At 44.3% G+C, this 19,347-nt stretch overlaps 1 protein-coding gene across 12 annotated transcripts in view; it reads left to right on the top strand.

Moving 5' to 3' along the window:
- adgrl2a (adhesion G protein-coupled receptor L2a) overlaps positions 1 to 19,347 on the top strand; it is an 840,245-nt gene that overhangs the window by 489,353 nt on the left and 331,545 nt on the right. For all 12 annotated transcript variants that reach the window (XM_059983762.1, XM_059983755.1, XM_059983763.1 and 9 more), the window contains one exon: positions 15,505 to 15,690. Coding sequence is in view for 11 of the 12 variants with exons in the window: in XM_059983755.1 (XP_059839738.1) it covers positions 15,615 to 15,690 (76 nt within the window). In the remaining variant the exon portion in view is untranslated. The remainder of the gene's footprint in view (positions 1 to 15,504; positions 15,691 to 19,347) is intronic.

The raw sequence follows: 19,347 nt of genomic DNA, 5'->3' as shown, positions 1-19,347 counted from the left end.
TGATTTCCCGTCATATTTCAGTATCAGGGTGCGGTGCAAGTGCTGAGCTGAGGGAGAACGGGGGTGAGGAGTATCCCACAAACTGAATTTTGGCGTTGACACCTCTACCTTGGGGCACCATGGTAGTGCAGCGGTCAGCGTGATGCTATTGGAGTACGAAGTTCAATTCTGATGCCATCTGTAAGGAGTTTGTATGTCTTCCCCATGAATGCTTGTGTTTCCTCTGGGTGCTCTGGTTTCCTCCCACAGTCCAAAGATGTACCAGTTAGTGGGTTAGTTAATCATTGTAAATTGTCTTATGATTAGGCTAGAGTTAAGTCAGTGGGTTGCTGAGCAGCACAGATCAAAGAGCCTGTTCCACACACTATCTGTAATGAAATGATGTTTTGGTTGCACGTTGCATCCTGACAAACACACCACAACAAATTGCTCAAATGTAAATGATAAATAAAAGTTGATCGCTCATCCTTGATTGGGGGAAGCACTTTGTTGATTGAGCACCTTCGCCCTGTCTGCAACTGACAAGATTTTCCGCTGGCCAACCATTTTGGTTGTACTCCCCATTCCCATTCCAAAATCTCGGCCTATGGCCTCCATGACTGTCACGCTGATGCCTCTCTCAGGTTTTAGGAGCAATACCTAATATGCTGTCTGGGTAGCCTCCAACCTGATTGCATGAACATCAATCTCTCTGATTTCCTGTAATTTCTCTACTCTCTCCCTTCTTTCTTTCCCCATTCTGTGTCCTCTCTTACCTCTTCTCTTCTCCTCACCTGCCCATCACCTCCTTCTGGTGCCCCTCCTCCTTCCCTTGCTTGCACGGTCCACTCACCTCTCCGATCAGAATCCTTCTTCTTCAGCCCTTTACCACCTCCCAGCTTCTTATTTTATCCTCATCCTCCCTCACCCAACCACTTTCCTGCACCACCTATCACCTGCCAGCTTATACTCCTTTATCTTCCCCTACCTGCTTATTCTGGATCCTTCCCCCTTACTTCCCACTCCTGATGAAGCGTCTCAGCCTGAAACATTGTCTGATTATTCCTCACCGTAGGTGTTGCCTGACCTGCAGAGTTCCTCTGGATTTCCAGCATCTGCAGAATCTCTTGTGTTTGTGTTCCTTGGTGTGCGCTGTGTTCAGGTGGATGGGATTAGTTGTTATTAGTGTGGATATGCAGACATTGTGGGCTAACTGGCTTGTTCCTGCTATGTTCTGTTACCTGTGCCATTCCTCCTGAGTGAAAACATGTTGGTTGAAGCTTCCCATCTGCAAAGTGGATGAGGCACGCTGGGAAATACCTCGTAATCTGAGAGATCTTTCACTGCAATCCTTCAATCTGCCACAGATCGAGTGCAACATGATAAGTCCCACATCCAGGCATGGCTAACTCAGGCACAACTGCTGTGCATTCTTGGTCCAAAGTCATTTTCCCCCTGAGTAAGCAGGACAAGCTCAAACGTCGCCTCACCCAGTGGTGTCAAGATACCCTTCCAAAACTTGTGCACTGGAACTTCTTCTATGACCAACCATCAACTTTATTCACCATATGCCTTTACATGTATTAGAAATTTGCTGTGGGGTGTTGTTAGGAAGGGACATGCAACAAAAAATCATATCAACAAGTTACTAAGGATAAAGAACCTTAACAATACAAAGTTTGATTTATGGATTTGGAATATCATTAAAGCAATATCCCGGGAATGAAAGGGTTAACACATGAGTAGCACTTGAAGGCTCTGGAACTGTACTCGAGAGGAATCATATTGGAACCTGTCAAATATTGAAAGGCCCAGATAGAGTGGATGTGAGGAGGATGCTACCTGTAGTGGGGGCCTCATGACAGAGAGACATCCATTTAGAACAGATTTATCCAGAGAGTGGTGAATCTGTTGAATTCATTGCCACTGACTTGGAGGACAAGGAATATTTAAAGCAGAAGTTCTTGATTAGTAAGGGCATTGAAGGTTACTGGAGAAGACAGGAGAATGGCATTGAGAGGGGTAATAAATCATTCATGACGGAATGGCGGAGCAGACTCAATGGGCCGAGTGGCCTGCTCTTTTGTCTCTTGATCTGATGGGAGTGGGGAAAGAGGATGTCAGAGCTGGGCAGGCAGATAAGGACGGTGTGTTGAATGCTCCCACGGTGTAGGAGGCCCCAGCTACTATCCTGGCTGAAACTGCTGGCCTTGTTTCTCTGTGCTGGAGAGAAACTCTATCTTAGCCACTTTGCCGCTTCTCCACTGCTGGAAGAACAAGTGACCACAGCTATTTGTTAGTTGCGATGCCGTGGAATTCTCTGCTCCTCAGGAAGATAGGGTTTGTAAAGAGAGCTTTTGGCACATTAGTCTTCATAAATCAATGTATTGAGTACGGGAGATGGGATGTTAAAGTTATGAAGGCCTAATTTGGAGTATTGTGCGCAGTTTTGGTCATCTATCTACAGCAAAGATGTAAATAAGGTTGAAAGAGTACAGAGAAAATTTACGAGGATGTTGCTGGGTCTGGAGGAGCTGAATTATAAGGAAAGATTGAATAGGTTAGGACTTTATTACTTGGGGCATAGAAGATTGAGATCAGATTTAATAAAGGCATACAAAATTATGAGGGATATAGACAGGGTAAATGCAAGCAGGCTTTTACCACTAAGGTTGGATGCAATGAAAACTAGAGGTCATAACTAAAGGTGAAAGGTGAATTGTTTAAGGAGAACATGCGGGGAAACTTCTTCATTCAGAGGATCATGAGAGTGTGGACAAGTTGGCAGTACAAGTGATGCATGCAAGCTCCAGTTCAACATTTAAGTGAAGTTAGGTACATGGAAGGAGGGGTATGGAGGTCTATGGTCTGGGTGCAGGCTGAGGGGACTAAGCAACTTAAATGGTTCAGCATGGACTAGATAGGCTGAAGAGCCTGTTTCTGTCCTGACTCTGTGATTCAGTGGGCTGTAGGTGGGGGGAATGGGGGAAAGAAGAAGCTGGAGTTGGGATGACGAAGATGGACGGTGTGTTGAAGGGTGCCACAGTGTAGGAGACCCCACTACGAGCCTGTGGTGCCATCTCTATCATGAGGCCCCTGTCGCTCTTGGTATGAATGTACAGAGAAGGGTATAACAGCCGGCGTTGTTATACCGTGTGGGAGAAAACCTCTGAGTACTTTACAGCTGCTTTGTCACTTCTCCGCTGCTGAATTGACAAGTGACCTTTGCACAGACTGTCTGGAAGTCATCTCATCCCGGAAGGAAAAGGCCCTCCCGCTGTGAGACCATCAGTCAGGAGAGAAAAATAAGGGGAGAGCTAATCCGGGGGGGAAATGTTTGCAGGACTTAAATTAATGTGTGCCTGCAAGTCAGTGGACACAGTGCAGGTCATTATCTGAGAGAAAATCAAGGATGTAATGCTGAGGAACAAGCACAAAATGCTGGAGGAACTCAGCAGGCCGGGCAGCGTCCATGGAAAAGAGTAAACAGTTTATGTTTGGGGCCGATACCCTCTCACCAGTCCTGCTGAAAGGTCACGGCCCAAAACGTTGACTCTACTCTTTTCCGCAGGTGTTGCCTGGCCTGCTGAGTTCCTCCAGCATTTTGTGTGTGTTGCTTTGACTCTCAGCATCTGCAGATTTTCTCTTGTTTGTGATGTAATGCTGAAGCTTTACTCAGCATTGGTCAGGCTACGTGGTGAGCAGCTTTAGGCCCCATGCCTAAGAAAGGATGTACTGGCATTTGAGGCCAAGAGGAGGTTTAGGAGAATGAGCCTGGGAATGAAAGGGTTAACATAGGAGGTTTGATGGCTCTGGGCTTGTACACGCTGGAGTTTACAATAATGGATGGAGAAATTTCATTGAAACCTAACGGATATTGAAAGGCCTAAATAGAGTGAACTTCGAGAGGATATTTTCTATGTTTGAGGAGTCTAGGACTAAAGTGCACAGCCTCAGAATAAAAAGGTGTGCTGAAGCATGCGGGCGACCTCTGGCACAATTGTCGATGATCTGATTTGGTGCAAATGATGCATTTTGCTGTATGTACTGAAGTTTCGATGTACAAACAAAACTTATCTTTAAATCTTTACCAGGAGCAAGGAGAGATACACGAGGCAGCTGCCCTCTCAGGCGGTCCACTTTGCCTCCAAGCGTGTAGCTCCTGTTACTTCGAGAAGACAGATTACTCTCAAGGAACAGAGGGTGCTGAGGACAAGACCCCTTGTACTGACGCAGCCAACGAATGGGAGGATGGCTGTTCATTCCAGTTCACCCCCACCTCCTCAGGGACGCTGTGTCCTCTGCTGTTAATCCAAACCTGCCGCCCTTATTGAAATCTCTGCAATGAAAAATGAGAAGTTCCATGCTTGAAGGAACAGATGCCTGTCTTTGATAGACAACTGGTGTGATCGAGCAGATTAGAGATGGTGTGCAGGGCTGCATTTTGATATTGGGAGCTGGTAGTGAAATCGGTGGCTTTTGTGCCTCGAGGTTCTCATTGTACAGTACAGGGTGTTGTTGAGTCTTTTGAGAAGAGGCTTTAGTGATGTTTTTTGTCTGTCTCTATGCACAGTAAATAGATACACTTTGCCTGATTTCACTGTATTACACACTGTGCAGAGAGCACACATTCAACTAACTTTCTCTTGAGTCCTAGAACGTAGAACATTACAGCAGAGTGCAGGCCCTTCAGCCCACAATGTTATGCTGACCTTATAACTTACTTACTGACCATTTATGCAGCTGGCGTTTAGGGCAGCAATGAAGGTCCTCCATCTCTGGCGGTGTGCAGGGCTTCCTTCACTGTGTCAGTAACTTCCTCTCGGTTTTCACTACTGTCAGTCATACAGACAAGGAGACTCAGGAATACTGTCGTACTTAGATGTAGGATTCTCCACTGCAATTTCGTAACAACTTTGCTCTACCAGCCAGGGTTGTTAGCCCTGAGCTGAACCTCTGAACCTGGAGGACCAGTGGACCACTCCTAGTCTGGCCTCTAGGTGACTCTACCAAGAGCCAAAGCATAAAGCCCTGAATTCACCCAACGTATTTCTCTAGTCATTGAAGCACACAAACCTCCAAACCCGACGGCTATGTTGTGGTCCTTTTGGGGGGGGGCCCTGTGATTAGGTTAGGGTTACGTAGTTGAATTACATTATTGCTGTCCAAGTCATTGATGGCACAAAAACCTTCAAACTACAACGTGGTTGTTGTATTCTTGAAGAACGTTACAACTCACTGTAAGATTGAACTAACCCTTCCCTCTCATACAGCCCTCCGTGTTTATATCAACCATGTGGGTATCTAAGTGTTTCTTTTATATCCCTAATGTGCCTGCCTCTTCCACCACCTCTGGATGGGCATTCCACATATGCATCACTTTCTGTGATGCAGAAAATCCTTCCTCTGACATCCCCCTATACTTTCCTCCTATTGCCTTAAAGTTATGCCCCCTCATATTCACCATTTCCACCCTGGGGAAAAGGTCCACTCTATCTATGTCTCATTGTGTACACCTCTATCAATTCTCCTCGTAACCACCTTCACTCCATAGAGAAAAGCCCTAGCTTGCTCAACCTATCCTCATAAGACATGCCCTTTAATCCAGGTAGCATCATGATAAGTCTCCTCTTGCGCCCTCTCTAAAGCTTCTACATCCTTCCTATAATGAGGCTACCAGAACTAAATACAATACTCCAAATGTGGTCTAACCAGGATTTTATAGAGCTGTAACATTACCTCATGGGTCTTGAGTCCAGTCCCCTGACTAATGAAAACCAACACACCATATGCCTTCTTAACCACCTATCAACTGGTGTGGTAACTTTTAGGGACGTATAGACTTGGTCCCCAAAATCCCTCGGTTCCTTCACACTGTTAAGTATCCTACGGTTAACTCTGTACTTCGTCTTCAAATTTGACCTTCCGAAGTGATGGTTTCCAAAGAGACCACATGAGCTTCTGCTGGATGCCCCATATTCCTCCTATACTCTAACAATGTACGGGTTAGGGTTAGTGAAGTGTGGGCATGTTTTGTTGGCACTGGAAACGTGCCGAGACTTGTGGGCTTTCCTCAGCACATCCTTGGACTGAGATGGTCATTGACGTAAATGTTGTATTTCAGCATGTGACCAATAAAACTATTTGGTCATTTGACCCACAATAGGACATCGAACAGAGTACAGTACAGACCAGGAACAGGCCCTTCTGCCTACACAATGTCCATATCTTTCCATTTCTTATCCAAGTGCTTCATGAATGTGGCCTCCATTACTTCTCCTGGCAGCATATCCCAGGCACAAAATGTTAAAAGAATAAACAATGAGATTTAATATCACTGACAGATCTTGTACAACTTGCTGTGTTTGTGACAACAGTACATTGCAATACATAATAATATGAAAACCATAAATTAGAATAAGAAATATATTTTTATCACCATCGTTATGTGCCCTGTCATATGACGTAGGCGATCATGACCATGACTTTTCTTGGCAAGGTTTTTTTTTAGAGAAGAGGATTTCCATTGCTTTTTTTTTCCTGGTAAGCATCTTGTATAAAAGAAGAATTAAGTTAAATGACAAATGCAAAAAAGAACAAAATATAGTGAGTTGGCGTTCATGGGTTCTTTGTCCATTCGGAAATCTGATGGCAGAGTGGAAGAAACTGTTCCTGAAATGTTGGGTGTGTGTCTTTAGACTCCTGTACCTCCTCCTCGAAGGTAGCAATGAGTGTAAGGTATGTTCTGACTGACGGAGGCCCTTAATGGTGGACGCCAGCTTTTTTAGGCATCTCCTTTTGAAGGTGTTCTTGATGCTCGAGAGGCTGGTGCCCGAGATGGAGCTGGCTGAGTTTACAACTTTCTGCACCAGGTGTAGTTCAGTTGATGGGGGCTTGCAAGTCAGAGCAAGAAGTGTGACGTATATCAAAGCCGCTGCCGGCTGAGTGAGCTGCCTTGTTTTGAAGCCCCTACTCATTGCTTTTGCATTTAGGTGAGCGGTAGATTTTAACAGTCTTGAGAGACTAGGTGTAAAAATTTGCACTGAGAGAAAAGGCTTCCACATTTGGGTGGTGGGAGACACAGGTTACATTTGCCATTTGGCAAAGATGTGACACAAAATGCCTCAACAAACACGACACAGTGCAGTTCTGGTTGCCTCATTATGAGGAGGATGTGGAAGCTTCAGAAAGGGGGTAAGAATGAAAGGGTTAATGTATGAACTTTTGATCGCTCGCTGCTGTTTAGAGGAATGAGGGGCAATCTCATCGAAACCTATCAAATGGTGAAAGGCCTAGAAAGAGTGGATGTGGACAGGTTATAATGTGAGTATTATTAAAAGTAAGTTAATACTAATCGGGAAGCTGTTGGTAGCAAGAGGCGGGATCCAGGGTTGGCGGGGTCTTTACTTCCGCTCTTTTTACTCCCAGTATGCATTGTATATAGTTCCTCCACCCAGGCCACACGAGGTACCTGGAAGCCTCTGTATTGTGAATATCGTTTGCCGTCCCAGATAAAGATGCTCTTTTGGCCATCGAGTTGTTGAGTGGTCTTTTCGTAAAGTAGAAGTTACCACATGACAGGATGTTTCCTGTGGTGGGAGAGTCTAGGACCAGCCGGAACAACCTCAGGATAGAGGCATGTTTCTTTGTACAGAGAGGAGGAATTTCTTTAGCCAGAGGATAGCAAATCTGTGGAATTTGTTGCCATGGGCAGCTGTAGAGGCCAAGTCTTTGGGTATATTTAAAGCAGAGGTTGTAAAGCTCTTGATTAGTAGGGATATTAAAGGTTATGGGAGAAGGCAAGATAATATGTTTGAGACGGGTCAGAACCAGGTTTACTATCACTGCCATATGCCGTGAAACTTGTTATGCGCAGCAGTACATTGCAATACATTATAATAAAAGCTGTAAGCTACAGTAAGAAGTCCATTTATATGTTTTAAAAAAATTAAATTAAACAAGTAGTGCAAAAGAGGGAAAAATTAAGTAGAGGGGTAATGTCGATGGATTCAGTGTCCATTCAGAAATCTGATGGGTAATGAATCAGCCATGATGGAAGAGTGTGGTAGACTCGATGGATCACTGGAATTCAGAAGAATGAGGGGGGTTCTCATTGAAACCTATCGAATGGTAAAAGGCCTTGATAGAGTGGATGTGGTCAGGATGCTCCCTTTGGTGGGGGAGTCTAAGACCACAGGACACAGCCTCAAAGTAGAGGGGTGCTCTTTTAGAATGGAGATGAGGAGGAATTTTATTAGCCAGAGAGTGGTGAATTTGGGGAATTCATTGCTACAGGTGCCTGTATAGGCCAAGTCATTGAGTGTATTTAAGGCAAAGATTGATAGGTTCTTGATTAGTCAGGGCATGAAAAAATACGGGGAGAAGGGAGGAAATTAGGGCTGAGAGGAAAATGGATCAGCCATGATGAAGTAGTGGAGAAGACTCATTGGACAAATGACCAAATTCTGCTCCTGTATCTTATGGTCTAAAGCATGTATGCAGTACAGAACTCTGAAATTCATCTTCCTCACAGACAGCCATAAAACAAAGAAAACCATGGAAAAGAATAAAGGGTTTCAGCCTGAATCATCGACTGCTTATTCCTCTCTACAGATGCTTCCTGATCTGCTGAGTTCCTCCACTATTTTGTGTGTGTAGATATAAAATGCAGAATGAAGTTTTACAGTTCCAGAGAAAATGCAGTGCAGATAGACAATAAGATGCAAGGTTATAACGAGGAAGATTGTAAGGTCAGGAGTTCATCTTATAGTTCAAAGATGAAAGTAAACTTATTATCAAAGCACTGTGCATATATGTCACCATACATGGCTCTGAGATTCATTTTCTTGTGGGTAAACTCAGCTAGTCTATAGAATAGTAACTGTAACAGGATCAGTGAAAGATCAACCAGAGTGCAGAAGACAGCAAATTGTGCAAATACAAATATAAATAAATAATGAAAACATGAGGTAATGAGATACAGAGACCTTGAAGGTGAGATCATTGGTTGTGGTTCAAGAGTCTGGTGGCCAAGTCCAAGTCTGGTGTTTTCATACCAAGCCATGATGCACCCAGTCAATATACTTGCCACTACACATCTAAAGAAGCTTGTTAAAGTTTTAAATGTCATGCCAAATCTTTGAAAACTCCTATGGAATTCAGGCACTGCCGTGCTTTCTTCACAATTGTACTTACCTGTTGGGGGCAGGACAGGTCCTCGGAAGCGAAAGCGCCAAGGAATTTAAAGCTGCTGTCCATCTCTACCTCTGATCCTCTGATGAAGACTGGCTCATGGACTTTTGGTCTCCCCCTCCTCAAATCTATATTCAGTTTCTCGGTTTTGCTGACAATGAGTAAAGAATTGTCTTAAAACAGTGAGACAGAAACTGTCCTTAATACTGGTTGTAGATGCTTTCAGATTTGTATCCTCCGTCCGATGAGTGGGTGGGAGGAAAGAGGATGTCTGGAGGGGTCTTTGATGTTTTTTTTTGCTTTACTGAGACAGTGAGAAGCTTTTGACCGGAACCTGAAGGGTTGAGACAACTATGTTGACAATGCTTAAAAGACCTTTTGGGAAGAAACATTTAGAGCAGGATTCCCATTCTTTATTATGCCATGGACCCCTACCATTAAGCGAGGACTCCAGGGTGGGAACTCCGGATTTAAAGGGATATAGTCTCAACGCTGGCAAATGGGGATGGGAGTTTGGATGCCATGCACTGAATGGGCTGAAGGACCTGTATGACTATGGTGCAGAAACAGGTCGCTATTGTTTCTGTGGGAATGGATTCAGTTTCAGGTTTGTACTTTGATAATTTCATTTTGTTCTCCACTGGAGTCTGTGGGCCTGGGTGTACATGAGGGCTGGAGAGCCTCCCATCCCCCTCTCTCCTGCTCCTTACACTGGCATTGCTCAGTGTTGTGTGAAAGCAGCTCAGCTCTGTGTAGTTGAGGCAGTTCTCAGAGTCCACTGGTTCAAATGTTGTTATTGTACCTGCCTCTACTTCCTCTGGAGCTCATTCCATGTGTGTGTGTGTTTCGCTCAAGTCTGTTGCAGAGATGCTGGGTAAGTGAAGAGCATTGGTACCAGCTCACTGAAGAGAATTGTCTATCACTCTCTTACTCCCTCTTTCTCACTGTCTCTCTCGCTGTATCTCTCTCCCCCCTCTCTCTCTTGTTCTCTTTTTCACTCTTTCCATTTCTCATTCTATCATGTCCTCTCTGCCTGTCTCTTTCTCTTGTCTCTATCTTTCCCCTTTTCTGTGTGACTATCTCTCTGTCTCTCCCCTTTATCTTTCTTTTTTCTTTCTCTCTCTCTTCTCACCTCTCTTCCCCTTCCCTCTCTTCCATCCTCTCTTTCCCCCTCCCTCTCCTCTCTTTCTCTTCCCTCTCTCCCCTTCTCTTCCCCCTCTCCCCCTCTGCCCCTCTATCCCTCTTATCGTCTATGCCAGTGTGGATGTCTGTCTCTCTCTCTCTCTCCCCCCCCCCCGCCTTTTCTCTCTCCCTTTTGAAATAACTGCCCCGATATCTGTCACACGCATTCCACCGCACTGATGGGGTAGACCAGGCCATTTGAAAGAGGGCAAATTGCCAGTGCTATGAGCAGGTATGTAAACCTAGATGCTTTACACTCAGGTGTCGGGGCTGAGCTCACGAGGAGCCAGGCTTGCCCAGGTGGGCTCCATTTCATGTCTGACGGACCATAATCCCTCACAGGGCCCCGGCTCCGTGAATACTCGGGATTGTTCTCCCATACACCACAGGGAGAAGCCAGGAATGCCACAGTTACTTCTCGTATTTACCTTGCTCAAAAATTTCCTTTTAACTGGAGCACGTTCTGCCTGCATGACTCCCCTCATTGTCCGGCCTTCTCACTCATGCTTTCATGTTGTCCCTGCTGTTTGTTTTAACTTACTCCAAACACCGGGGTCAGTAAAGGTTGATGGCACAACAATGGAAGGAGCTTGGTGAAAAGTAGGGGTTGGGGGGGGGGGGTGGAAACGAGCAAGCCGGTCGAAGCACACAGGAAAAAGGATCCGGTTGCAACTAAAAACCTCCTAAGTAATTGCAGTCTGTGATATCTGATCGTCCTCTTGCTTGTAAGATGCTGCAATCAGCGAAAAAAAAGGCATTGTTGTCAGTGAGATTGAGGTGGTCTCTTCAACCAGGTCAACAGGGGCCGAAATACCAGCAGTCATCCACCCTTTGACAGACTCCGAGAAACCTGATCCACATTACCTGTTTGTCTGTTTGTTTGTTTGCCAGACTCGTTGTCTTTGTAGGAAGCTCAGACCCCAATTACATGGTCTGAAAGCTGCCTCTTTGTCAACGGCCTTAATTGACTCGGGACGCCGGGGAACTCGCGTCCGGGATCAGCATGTCTACAGAGCCACTTTGGCGGGCACCTGTACTACTGGTTGGTTACAAGGCTTTTACTTTATAGACGTAGGAACGGACCCGTCTCCAATCAGTGCTCCATGGAATAGGGTCATTCATTCATTCATTCCATTTTCTTTTCTTCTATCTCTCGTCAAGTTACAGCGTCGTGGAAAGGTACAGCTCACAAACAGGCCCTTCGGCCCATCCAGTCCATGCTGAACTGCCTATTCCATTGACCTGCACTCAGCCCATTGCCCTCCCTATCCCTCCCATCCAAATTTCTCCCATATATTTCCCATTCATTCCACTGCCATCCAAACATTTAAATTGCTTTTTACCATTGACCTGTACTCAGACCATTGCCTTCCATAACCCTCCCATCTAAACCTCTCTTAAACTTTGAAATCAAACTTGCATCCACCACTGTGCTGGCAGCTTGTTCCACACTCACATGACCCTCGTGTTCCCCTTAAATATTTCACCTTTCACCCTTAACCCATGACCTCCAGTTGTAGCCCCACCCAAGCTCAATGGAAAGAGCCTGCTTGCATTTACCCTATCTATACCATTCATAATTTTGTATACCTCTATCAAATCTCCCCTTAATCTTCACTGTTCCAAATAATAAAGTCCTAATGTATTCAATATTTCCCTATAACTCAGGCCTTCATCTATCTATTTATCTTATCTCTCTCTCTCTCACTCAAATTTTCTATCTTTATCTCAACTTCTCTCTATCTCTCTACCTTTCTATCTCTTTCTCTCCCTCTCTCTCTCACTATCTTTAGCTTTATCTATCATTGTAACATTTTGATCTGCACTCTATCTATCTGTATGTTTACATTGAAACATACAGCAAAATGTGTCATTTGCATTAACAACCAACACAGCTGACGATGTGCTGGAGATGGTCCATAAGTGTCACCTCACATTTCGGCACCAACATAGCATGCCCATAGTGTTCAACAGCACAACACAAGCAACAACAACAACAACAACAACACAGCAACAGCAGTACAGCAATCCCCTTTCCTCCCTCCTACCCACCCACTCCCACCTCTGGGCCTCTGTCCTCCAGCAGACTCATGGACTCACAGACCCAAGCCCTTGACTTCCAGACTCATCAGTCTTTGACTTGACCTTTACAACCTAATTGCCCGTCATAAGCGGAGGATGTGGAGGGAGCTGGGGAATTTATCAGCATGCTGCTCTGCTTGAAGAACATGTAAGAGGTTTATCAGACTGGGGCTATTTGCTCTGGAGTAGTGAAAGATGAAAGAAGATTTAATAAAGCTTATAAAATTATGTGAGGCATAGGTAGATGTTTCAATCCCTTTTTATTTTTAACAGGATTGTAATGTCTGGTAATAGAAAACATGTATTTAATGTGAGGGGGAAAGTACAAATATATGTAGGGCAATTTTCTTTACACAGAGTGGAGTGGGGCTTGGTATGAGCTGATTGGGGGATGGTGGGGACAGATAGCAAAGCAGTATTTAAGTGAGTTATATAGGCACGTGAATCTGCAGAGAAGGGAGGAGGATAGTGTCAAAGTACTGGAAAGAGCACATAGGTGCCACGGTAGCGCAATGTTATTATAACTCGGGGCTCAGAGTTCCGAGTTCAATTACAGCGCTGCCTGAGTGGAGTTTGCACGTTCTCCCCCATGGAATCATATCTCTGTCCTCCAGGTTCCTCCCACAGTCCAAAGATGTACCAGTTAGTAGGTTCGCTGGTCATCATAAATTGTCCCATGATTAGGCAAATGTTACATTGGTGGGTTGCTAGGCGGTGTGGCTCGAAGGACGGGAAGAGCCTTTCCGTGCTGAATCTCAATGAATAAGTAGATTAATTAGGAGATATCAGTTTAATCAGTTCAGCACAGCAATGTGGTTATGTTGTCTGTGTTATACACAACCAATGATCTCACTTTAAGGACTGATTATCTTATTCTTATTTTCTCGTTATTTATTGCTACTTATTTATATTTACATTTGCAGAGTTCATTGTCTTCTGCACTTGAGCTTTAATTGTGCTACCTCTGGCAGTTGGTTCCACTGCATAACATCCTCCGTATAAAATAGTTGCCCCTCAAGTTCCTGATCTTTATTCTCCCATCCTAAACCCATGCCCCAGTTGTTGCTTCTCCAACCCTGAATAAAGGCCCTTATAGTTTTATACAAGGTCACCCTTCAGTCTTCTAACCTCCAAAGAATAAAGTCCTTAGGTAGTGTGAGTTGATAATGCAAGTTACCCATTTCACTGTATGTTTTGATATACATGTGATAAGTAAATTTGAATTTGACGTTAGACTGTTCAACCACACGAAACATCTTTGTCGTCACCTATGGTCACACATTTTCTCCAGAAGAAGGCATGCCCTCTGATTTACTCCAGAGTCCACTTGATTACGTATAGTACACCTCTACATTTGCTCGTTAATGCAAATATCTAATCAGCCAATCATGTGGCAGCACCTCAGTGCATAAAAGCACGCAGGCATGGTCAAGAGATTCAGTTGTTGTTCAGACAAAACATCAGAATGAGGGAGAAATGTAATTTAAATGACTTTGCCTGTGGAACGATTGTTGGTGCCTTATGGGTTGGTTTGAGTATTTCGGAAACTGCTGACCTTCTGGGATTTTCATGCTCAAGCCTCTAGGGGTTGCAGATAATGGTGCAAAAAAAAATCCAATAAGTGGCAGTTCTGTGTGTGAAAATGCCTTGTTGATGAGAGAGGTCAGAGGAGAAGAGCCAGATTGCAAGGTGACAGAAACTCAAATAACCATGTGTTACAACAGTGATGTACATGTCAAAGTTTGAAATAGTTGGGCTACAGCACAAGATCACACTGGTTTCCACTCTTGTACCCAATGGAGTAGTGCGATCACTCGAGTTGAGTATGATGTTCTCTGAGAGCTTGTCTGTTGGTGGGTCCTCAGGTGACTATAGAAGAACGATCTGGGATCCACATATTCTGGTGCAGTGTGGGCAAGAGTAAGCGGTGACTGTCGTTAGTGGTTGGATCTTTAGTTTGTTCTGTCTCTCCTTTCACAGCTGCCTCTTGTCCTCTGTGGCACAGTGGAGGTTGCTGTCATGTAGTGCAGCTCCCTCTTGGACAGATTTCCTCCAGGTCTATCCAGTGAGTGTGAAATCTTTTCAGTTTTCAGATGTAATGCAGAATTCCTTCAGGCTGATTTTGATCTTATATTCGAAGTGTTTCCTTTGCCCATCAGGGGCTCACTGACCTTCCTTCAGCTGGGAGTAAAGGATCTGTTTGGGGAGATGCGACTTAGGCATCCGGATGACATTAGATGTCCATCAGAGTTGGTGTTGCTTTATCGTGGTGGAGATGCTGTTAGTGTTGGCCTTCTCCAGTATGTTGGTGTTGGTGCATCTGTCCTTCCATCTGATCCTCAAAATTCTTCATCAGAAACCTCTGGTGGTATTGTTCCAGGGCTTTTAGGTACCTCCTGTAGGTAATCCGTGATTCAGCTGCCCTTCAAGGCTACCATTTGTAGGAATTGGGCATCCCCACAACCCTGGGTACCGGGATGGGGATTAAACCCACCACAGACTCCATCACAGACTCAATAGACAGAGTAGTTTCCCACCACACCATAAGCCTGTCCTTAACAATCTGTAATTTAGTTAAAGCCAACCATGATTTAAGAGGTTAGAAGTCTTGCTCTCAAATTGCAGGCTCATGAGGTAAGTTGGCACAGCCGGACAGTATTGCAGTCACCTGTGTCTTTGTAGGACCCAGTAGTGCAATCACTTTACTGCACCAGCAATCACCGAAAAGGGTTCGATTCCCGCCACTGCCTGTAAGTAGTTTGTAGTTCTCAGTGTGACCCTATGGGTTTCCTCTCAGACTTCAATGACATTTGATTTAGGGTTAGCAAGTTATGGACATGTTGTGTTGGCACCAGAAGTGTTTGAACACTTGCAGGCTGCCCCCTGCATAATCTTTACTGATTTAATTTGACCGAAACAGCGCACTTCACTCTATACTTCATAGAGTCTTAGTATCACAGAAAAGTACAGTACAGAAGGTTCAAGGTTCAATTGGGTAGGCAATGCCTCATCTTATTGGCTGTTGCTTCTTTGTTGACCTGTGGTAACAGATTGTCTTCTTTATTTCAGACTTGAAGTGTTATGAAGGAAGTCATTAACATTTGTTCCATGAGAGGCCAATAAACTGACGTGCGAAACAGTGTCTGCCAAGAGAAAAAATAAGATTAAAGGATCAGAAGATGTCATCATCTGTCTGGAAGCTTTGGGTCTTGTGGTGGTTTATTGTCCTTGGTGGGTGGATACCGTTCACAAAAGGTAAGATCTTAATTTTTTTGCTGTTGAGTGCCAACCTTTTGTGCACACAATGAGTTTGAAGTTTGGAATAGACTGCCATTGCTGTCTGCTTATACAAATGGTGTTGCGTGTCTAAAATGGATTTGATGTGCACACGTACCCTTTTGTTCTGTATGGTGGTCGCCCACCTTTCCACTGTTGCTTCACGAAGTGACCATCACCCATGTCTGAAGTAGGTGGGAGAATAATTTCAGTGCAAGTAAGAGGCCTCTTGCTTGATTCCGATTGGTGGTGAAATTCTCATTTGACCTCCGGTAGCCAGTGCCACTGTGGATTAGCTCCAGAGCACAGCACCATGAAACGCTATGGGCGAAAAGTTGACAAACTCCCATCGCGCTTCCTGCCACACCTGAGGTGAATTATAACCCCTGCTCTGGCGATCTCCAACCTTCACTGAGACTGCTGTGCTCAAGCTGTCTGTACCACCCTTCAGTATCGCAACTTTTGATCTTCCTGCCTGATTGTCTGCTTGATCCAAGCAAAGGCTCTATGACTCATCCATTCCTCCTGTTTGTGAACGGTTCAGGAACAGTTATTAACCCTCAACCATCAGGCTCTTGAACCAGAGGGGATAACTTCACTCGGCCCATCACTGAACAGATCCCACCCACAACCTATGGCTTCACTTTCAAAGACCCCTGATATTTATTGCTCATTTATTTATTTATTATTATTTTTCCTTTTTTTTACTTTTCTAGTTGCAGTTTTTTTGTCTTTTGCACACTGGTTGTCCACCCTGGTAGGAGCAGACTTTCATTGATTCTATTAAAGCTTTATAGAGTATGTCCGCAAGAAAGCGAATCTCAGGGTTGTATGTACGTCGAAAATAAATTGAATTTGAAATTTTGAACTTTAACCATCTGACCAGTGGATCATTCAAGACAAACAACTCAGAGCACAAGCCATTTGTGTTCCAATTTCAGGATAACGTTCCTATTCTGATCTATTCCTCCAGCTTCAATATACCTCTTTGGGCTCAAGATTCCCAATTCTATAATGTCATTTCCAGTAAAGGAGAACAAAATAATTGTTACTCCAGATCCAATGCAACCCTAATAAAAACATAATAAGTGAAAGAACACAATAATTTAAAAAAATATAAATGCATAAAGTTGCTTATATACATAAATTGATGCTAGGCGCAGAAGTTTCTGTGCATAAGAGAGATCTCAAAAGTAGCGAGCGGGGGCAGTCAGGATATTTTATGCCCCACAGTTCCCGAGGAGATGTTGGATTGCGTATCAGGAGAGATATTTCAAAAGAATCGAGTGGGGGCTGTTCTCACAAGCATATCTGAGAGATTAGAGAGATTCAGATTCAGGAGGCCCAGGTGATCATAAATATTAACAGTAAAAACCAAGGGGGGAATTGTGAGTGGGTTTGTGTGGGGAAGAGGAGCAATGCAGCAGATAGTTACTCCCTGAGCTCCAGGGATCTGCTATAGATACCTTCGATGGTAGGGAGGTATTTGCCCATTGATGTATTGGACTTTGTCCAGAACTCTCTGCAGCTTCTTGCATTCCTGCATGTTTAAATGACCGCTCTCTAGTATTTGCCATTTCTACCTTGGGATTCCAAGGCTCTATTATACATTTATAAACTTCTGCCAAGTGAGAAGTAGAAAGAATCCAAATTCCATGTGCCAGTTGAATTTCTGCCTCCTCCACCCTTTAATATCAGGGTACAACAGTGTACAGAAGGAATCCTTGGGACATAATAGATAGGAACAAGACTAAATACTAGTAAGGAAGTCGAATGAATGCTGGCGTTCATTTTGAGCATAAAGCAAGGATGTAAACCTGAGGCTTTGTAAGGCATGAGTCAGATGACAATTGGAATATTATGAGCAACTTTGGACCCCATATCTAAGAAGGGATGTGCTTGCATTGGAGAGGGTCCAGAGGAGCTTTGCGAGAATGATCCTGGAAATGAAAGGGTTAATATAAATGAGAAACATATTCAAATTCTGGGACTGTACTCACTGGAGTTCAGAAGAATGAAAGGGGGGTGGGGAGTCTCATTAAAACTGACCCAATATTGAAAGGCCTCAAATGCGTGGATGTGGAGATGAGGTTTCCTATGGAGGGAGAGTCTAAGACCAGAGGACACAGTTTCAGAATACAAAGGCATCCCCTTAGAATAGAGATGAATTTGTTCAGCCAGAGGATTTATATAATCTGTGGGGTTCATTGCCAGAGGCTGCTGTGGAGATCAAGTCATTGGGTACATTTAAAGTGGAGGTTAAGAGGTTTTTGATTAATAAGCCAATCAAAGGTTACAGGGAGAAAGCAGGGAAATGGGGTTGAGAGGGAAAATAAATCAACCATGATGAAATGGCAGCACAGACTTGATGGGCTGAATGGTCTAATTCTACTCTGCTATCTTATGGTCTTATGATGCTAGCTCCATCATTGAGTTCAATATTTTTTAGCCTCAGTGACATTTTCCTCCATCCCTGCCAACTCTCATCTTGAATACACTCGGCAACTGAGCCTTCCCAGCCTCCTTGTTGAGAATTCCTAAGTTACTGTGACCTCTGGATGACAAAATGTTTTCTTTCTCTACCTGAAAAGTCCAGCCCCACATTTCGAGAGTTAGCTCCCGGATCCTGGACAAGCCAGCCAAGGGTATCTACCTCAGGCTCCTTCCGAGCTGTTCCATCAGTGACAGAGACATGGCCGCAATCCTGACCTTGTACGTTACCTGTGTGGAGTTCGCATGTTTTCCCTGTGTGGTTTTCCTTTGGCTGCCGTGGTTTCCTTCCAAATCCCAGTCCCATTGCATGCAGTTCTGGTGACCCCATTATGGGAAGGATGTCGAGGATTTCAAGACAAATGCAGAAGAGGTTTACCAGGATGCTGCCTTGATTAGGTGACGTGCTTTAACAGGAGGTTGGACAAACTTGGTTTGTTTTCTCTGGATCTGATACAGGTCTATAAGATTATGAGAGGCATAGATTGAGTAGGCAGACAGTATCTTTTTTCCAGGGTACAAATATCTAATACCAGAGAACATGCATTTAAGGGGAGAGGGGGTAATTTTAAAGGATATATGAGAGTGGTGAGTGTGTGGAATGTACTGCCTGGGGTGGTGGTAGAGGCAGATACATTTGGGACATTTAGATAGGAACCTGAATGTGAGGAAAATGGACGGATATAGACACTGTGTAGGCAGAAGAAATTTATTTAGTTGGCCATTTGATTACAGATTTATTTGGTTTGACCCAGCATTGTGGGGTGAAGGGCCTATTCTTGTGCTGTACTGTTCTATGTTCTCTGTTCGATCCCAATGATATATTGATAGGTTAAAGGTCTATTATAGCGTGCCACTGGTGTGTTAGTGAGCAGTAGAATTTGAGGGTGAGATCACTGGAATATGGGAAGACAAGGGCCTTTTTATGATTTAGCTTCTTCTAAAGAGCTATCCAATTTAACAGGTGCAGTATCACACCAAGGTAGCTTCCAACTTGATGGCATAAACATTGATTTTGCCAACTTACAGTAACTTTTGTCCCTTCCCCCTTCCCTTTTCTTCATTTCTCCGCTCTGGCCTCTTACCTCTTCTCCTCACTGGCCCGGCTCATCACCTCCTCCTGGTGTCACTCCTTCCCTTTTTCCC

This window comes from Hypanus sabinus, chromosome 11 (genome assembly GCF_030144855.1).
Source record: "Hypanus sabinus isolate sHypSab1 chromosome 11, sHypSab1.hap1, whole genome shotgun sequence".
NCBI lineage: Eukaryota > Metazoa > Chordata > Chondrichthyes > Myliobatiformes > Dasyatidae > Hypanus > Hypanus sabinus.
Note: the sequence above shows the minus strand (reverse complement) of the source record. Positions and strands in the feature narration are given on the sequence as shown.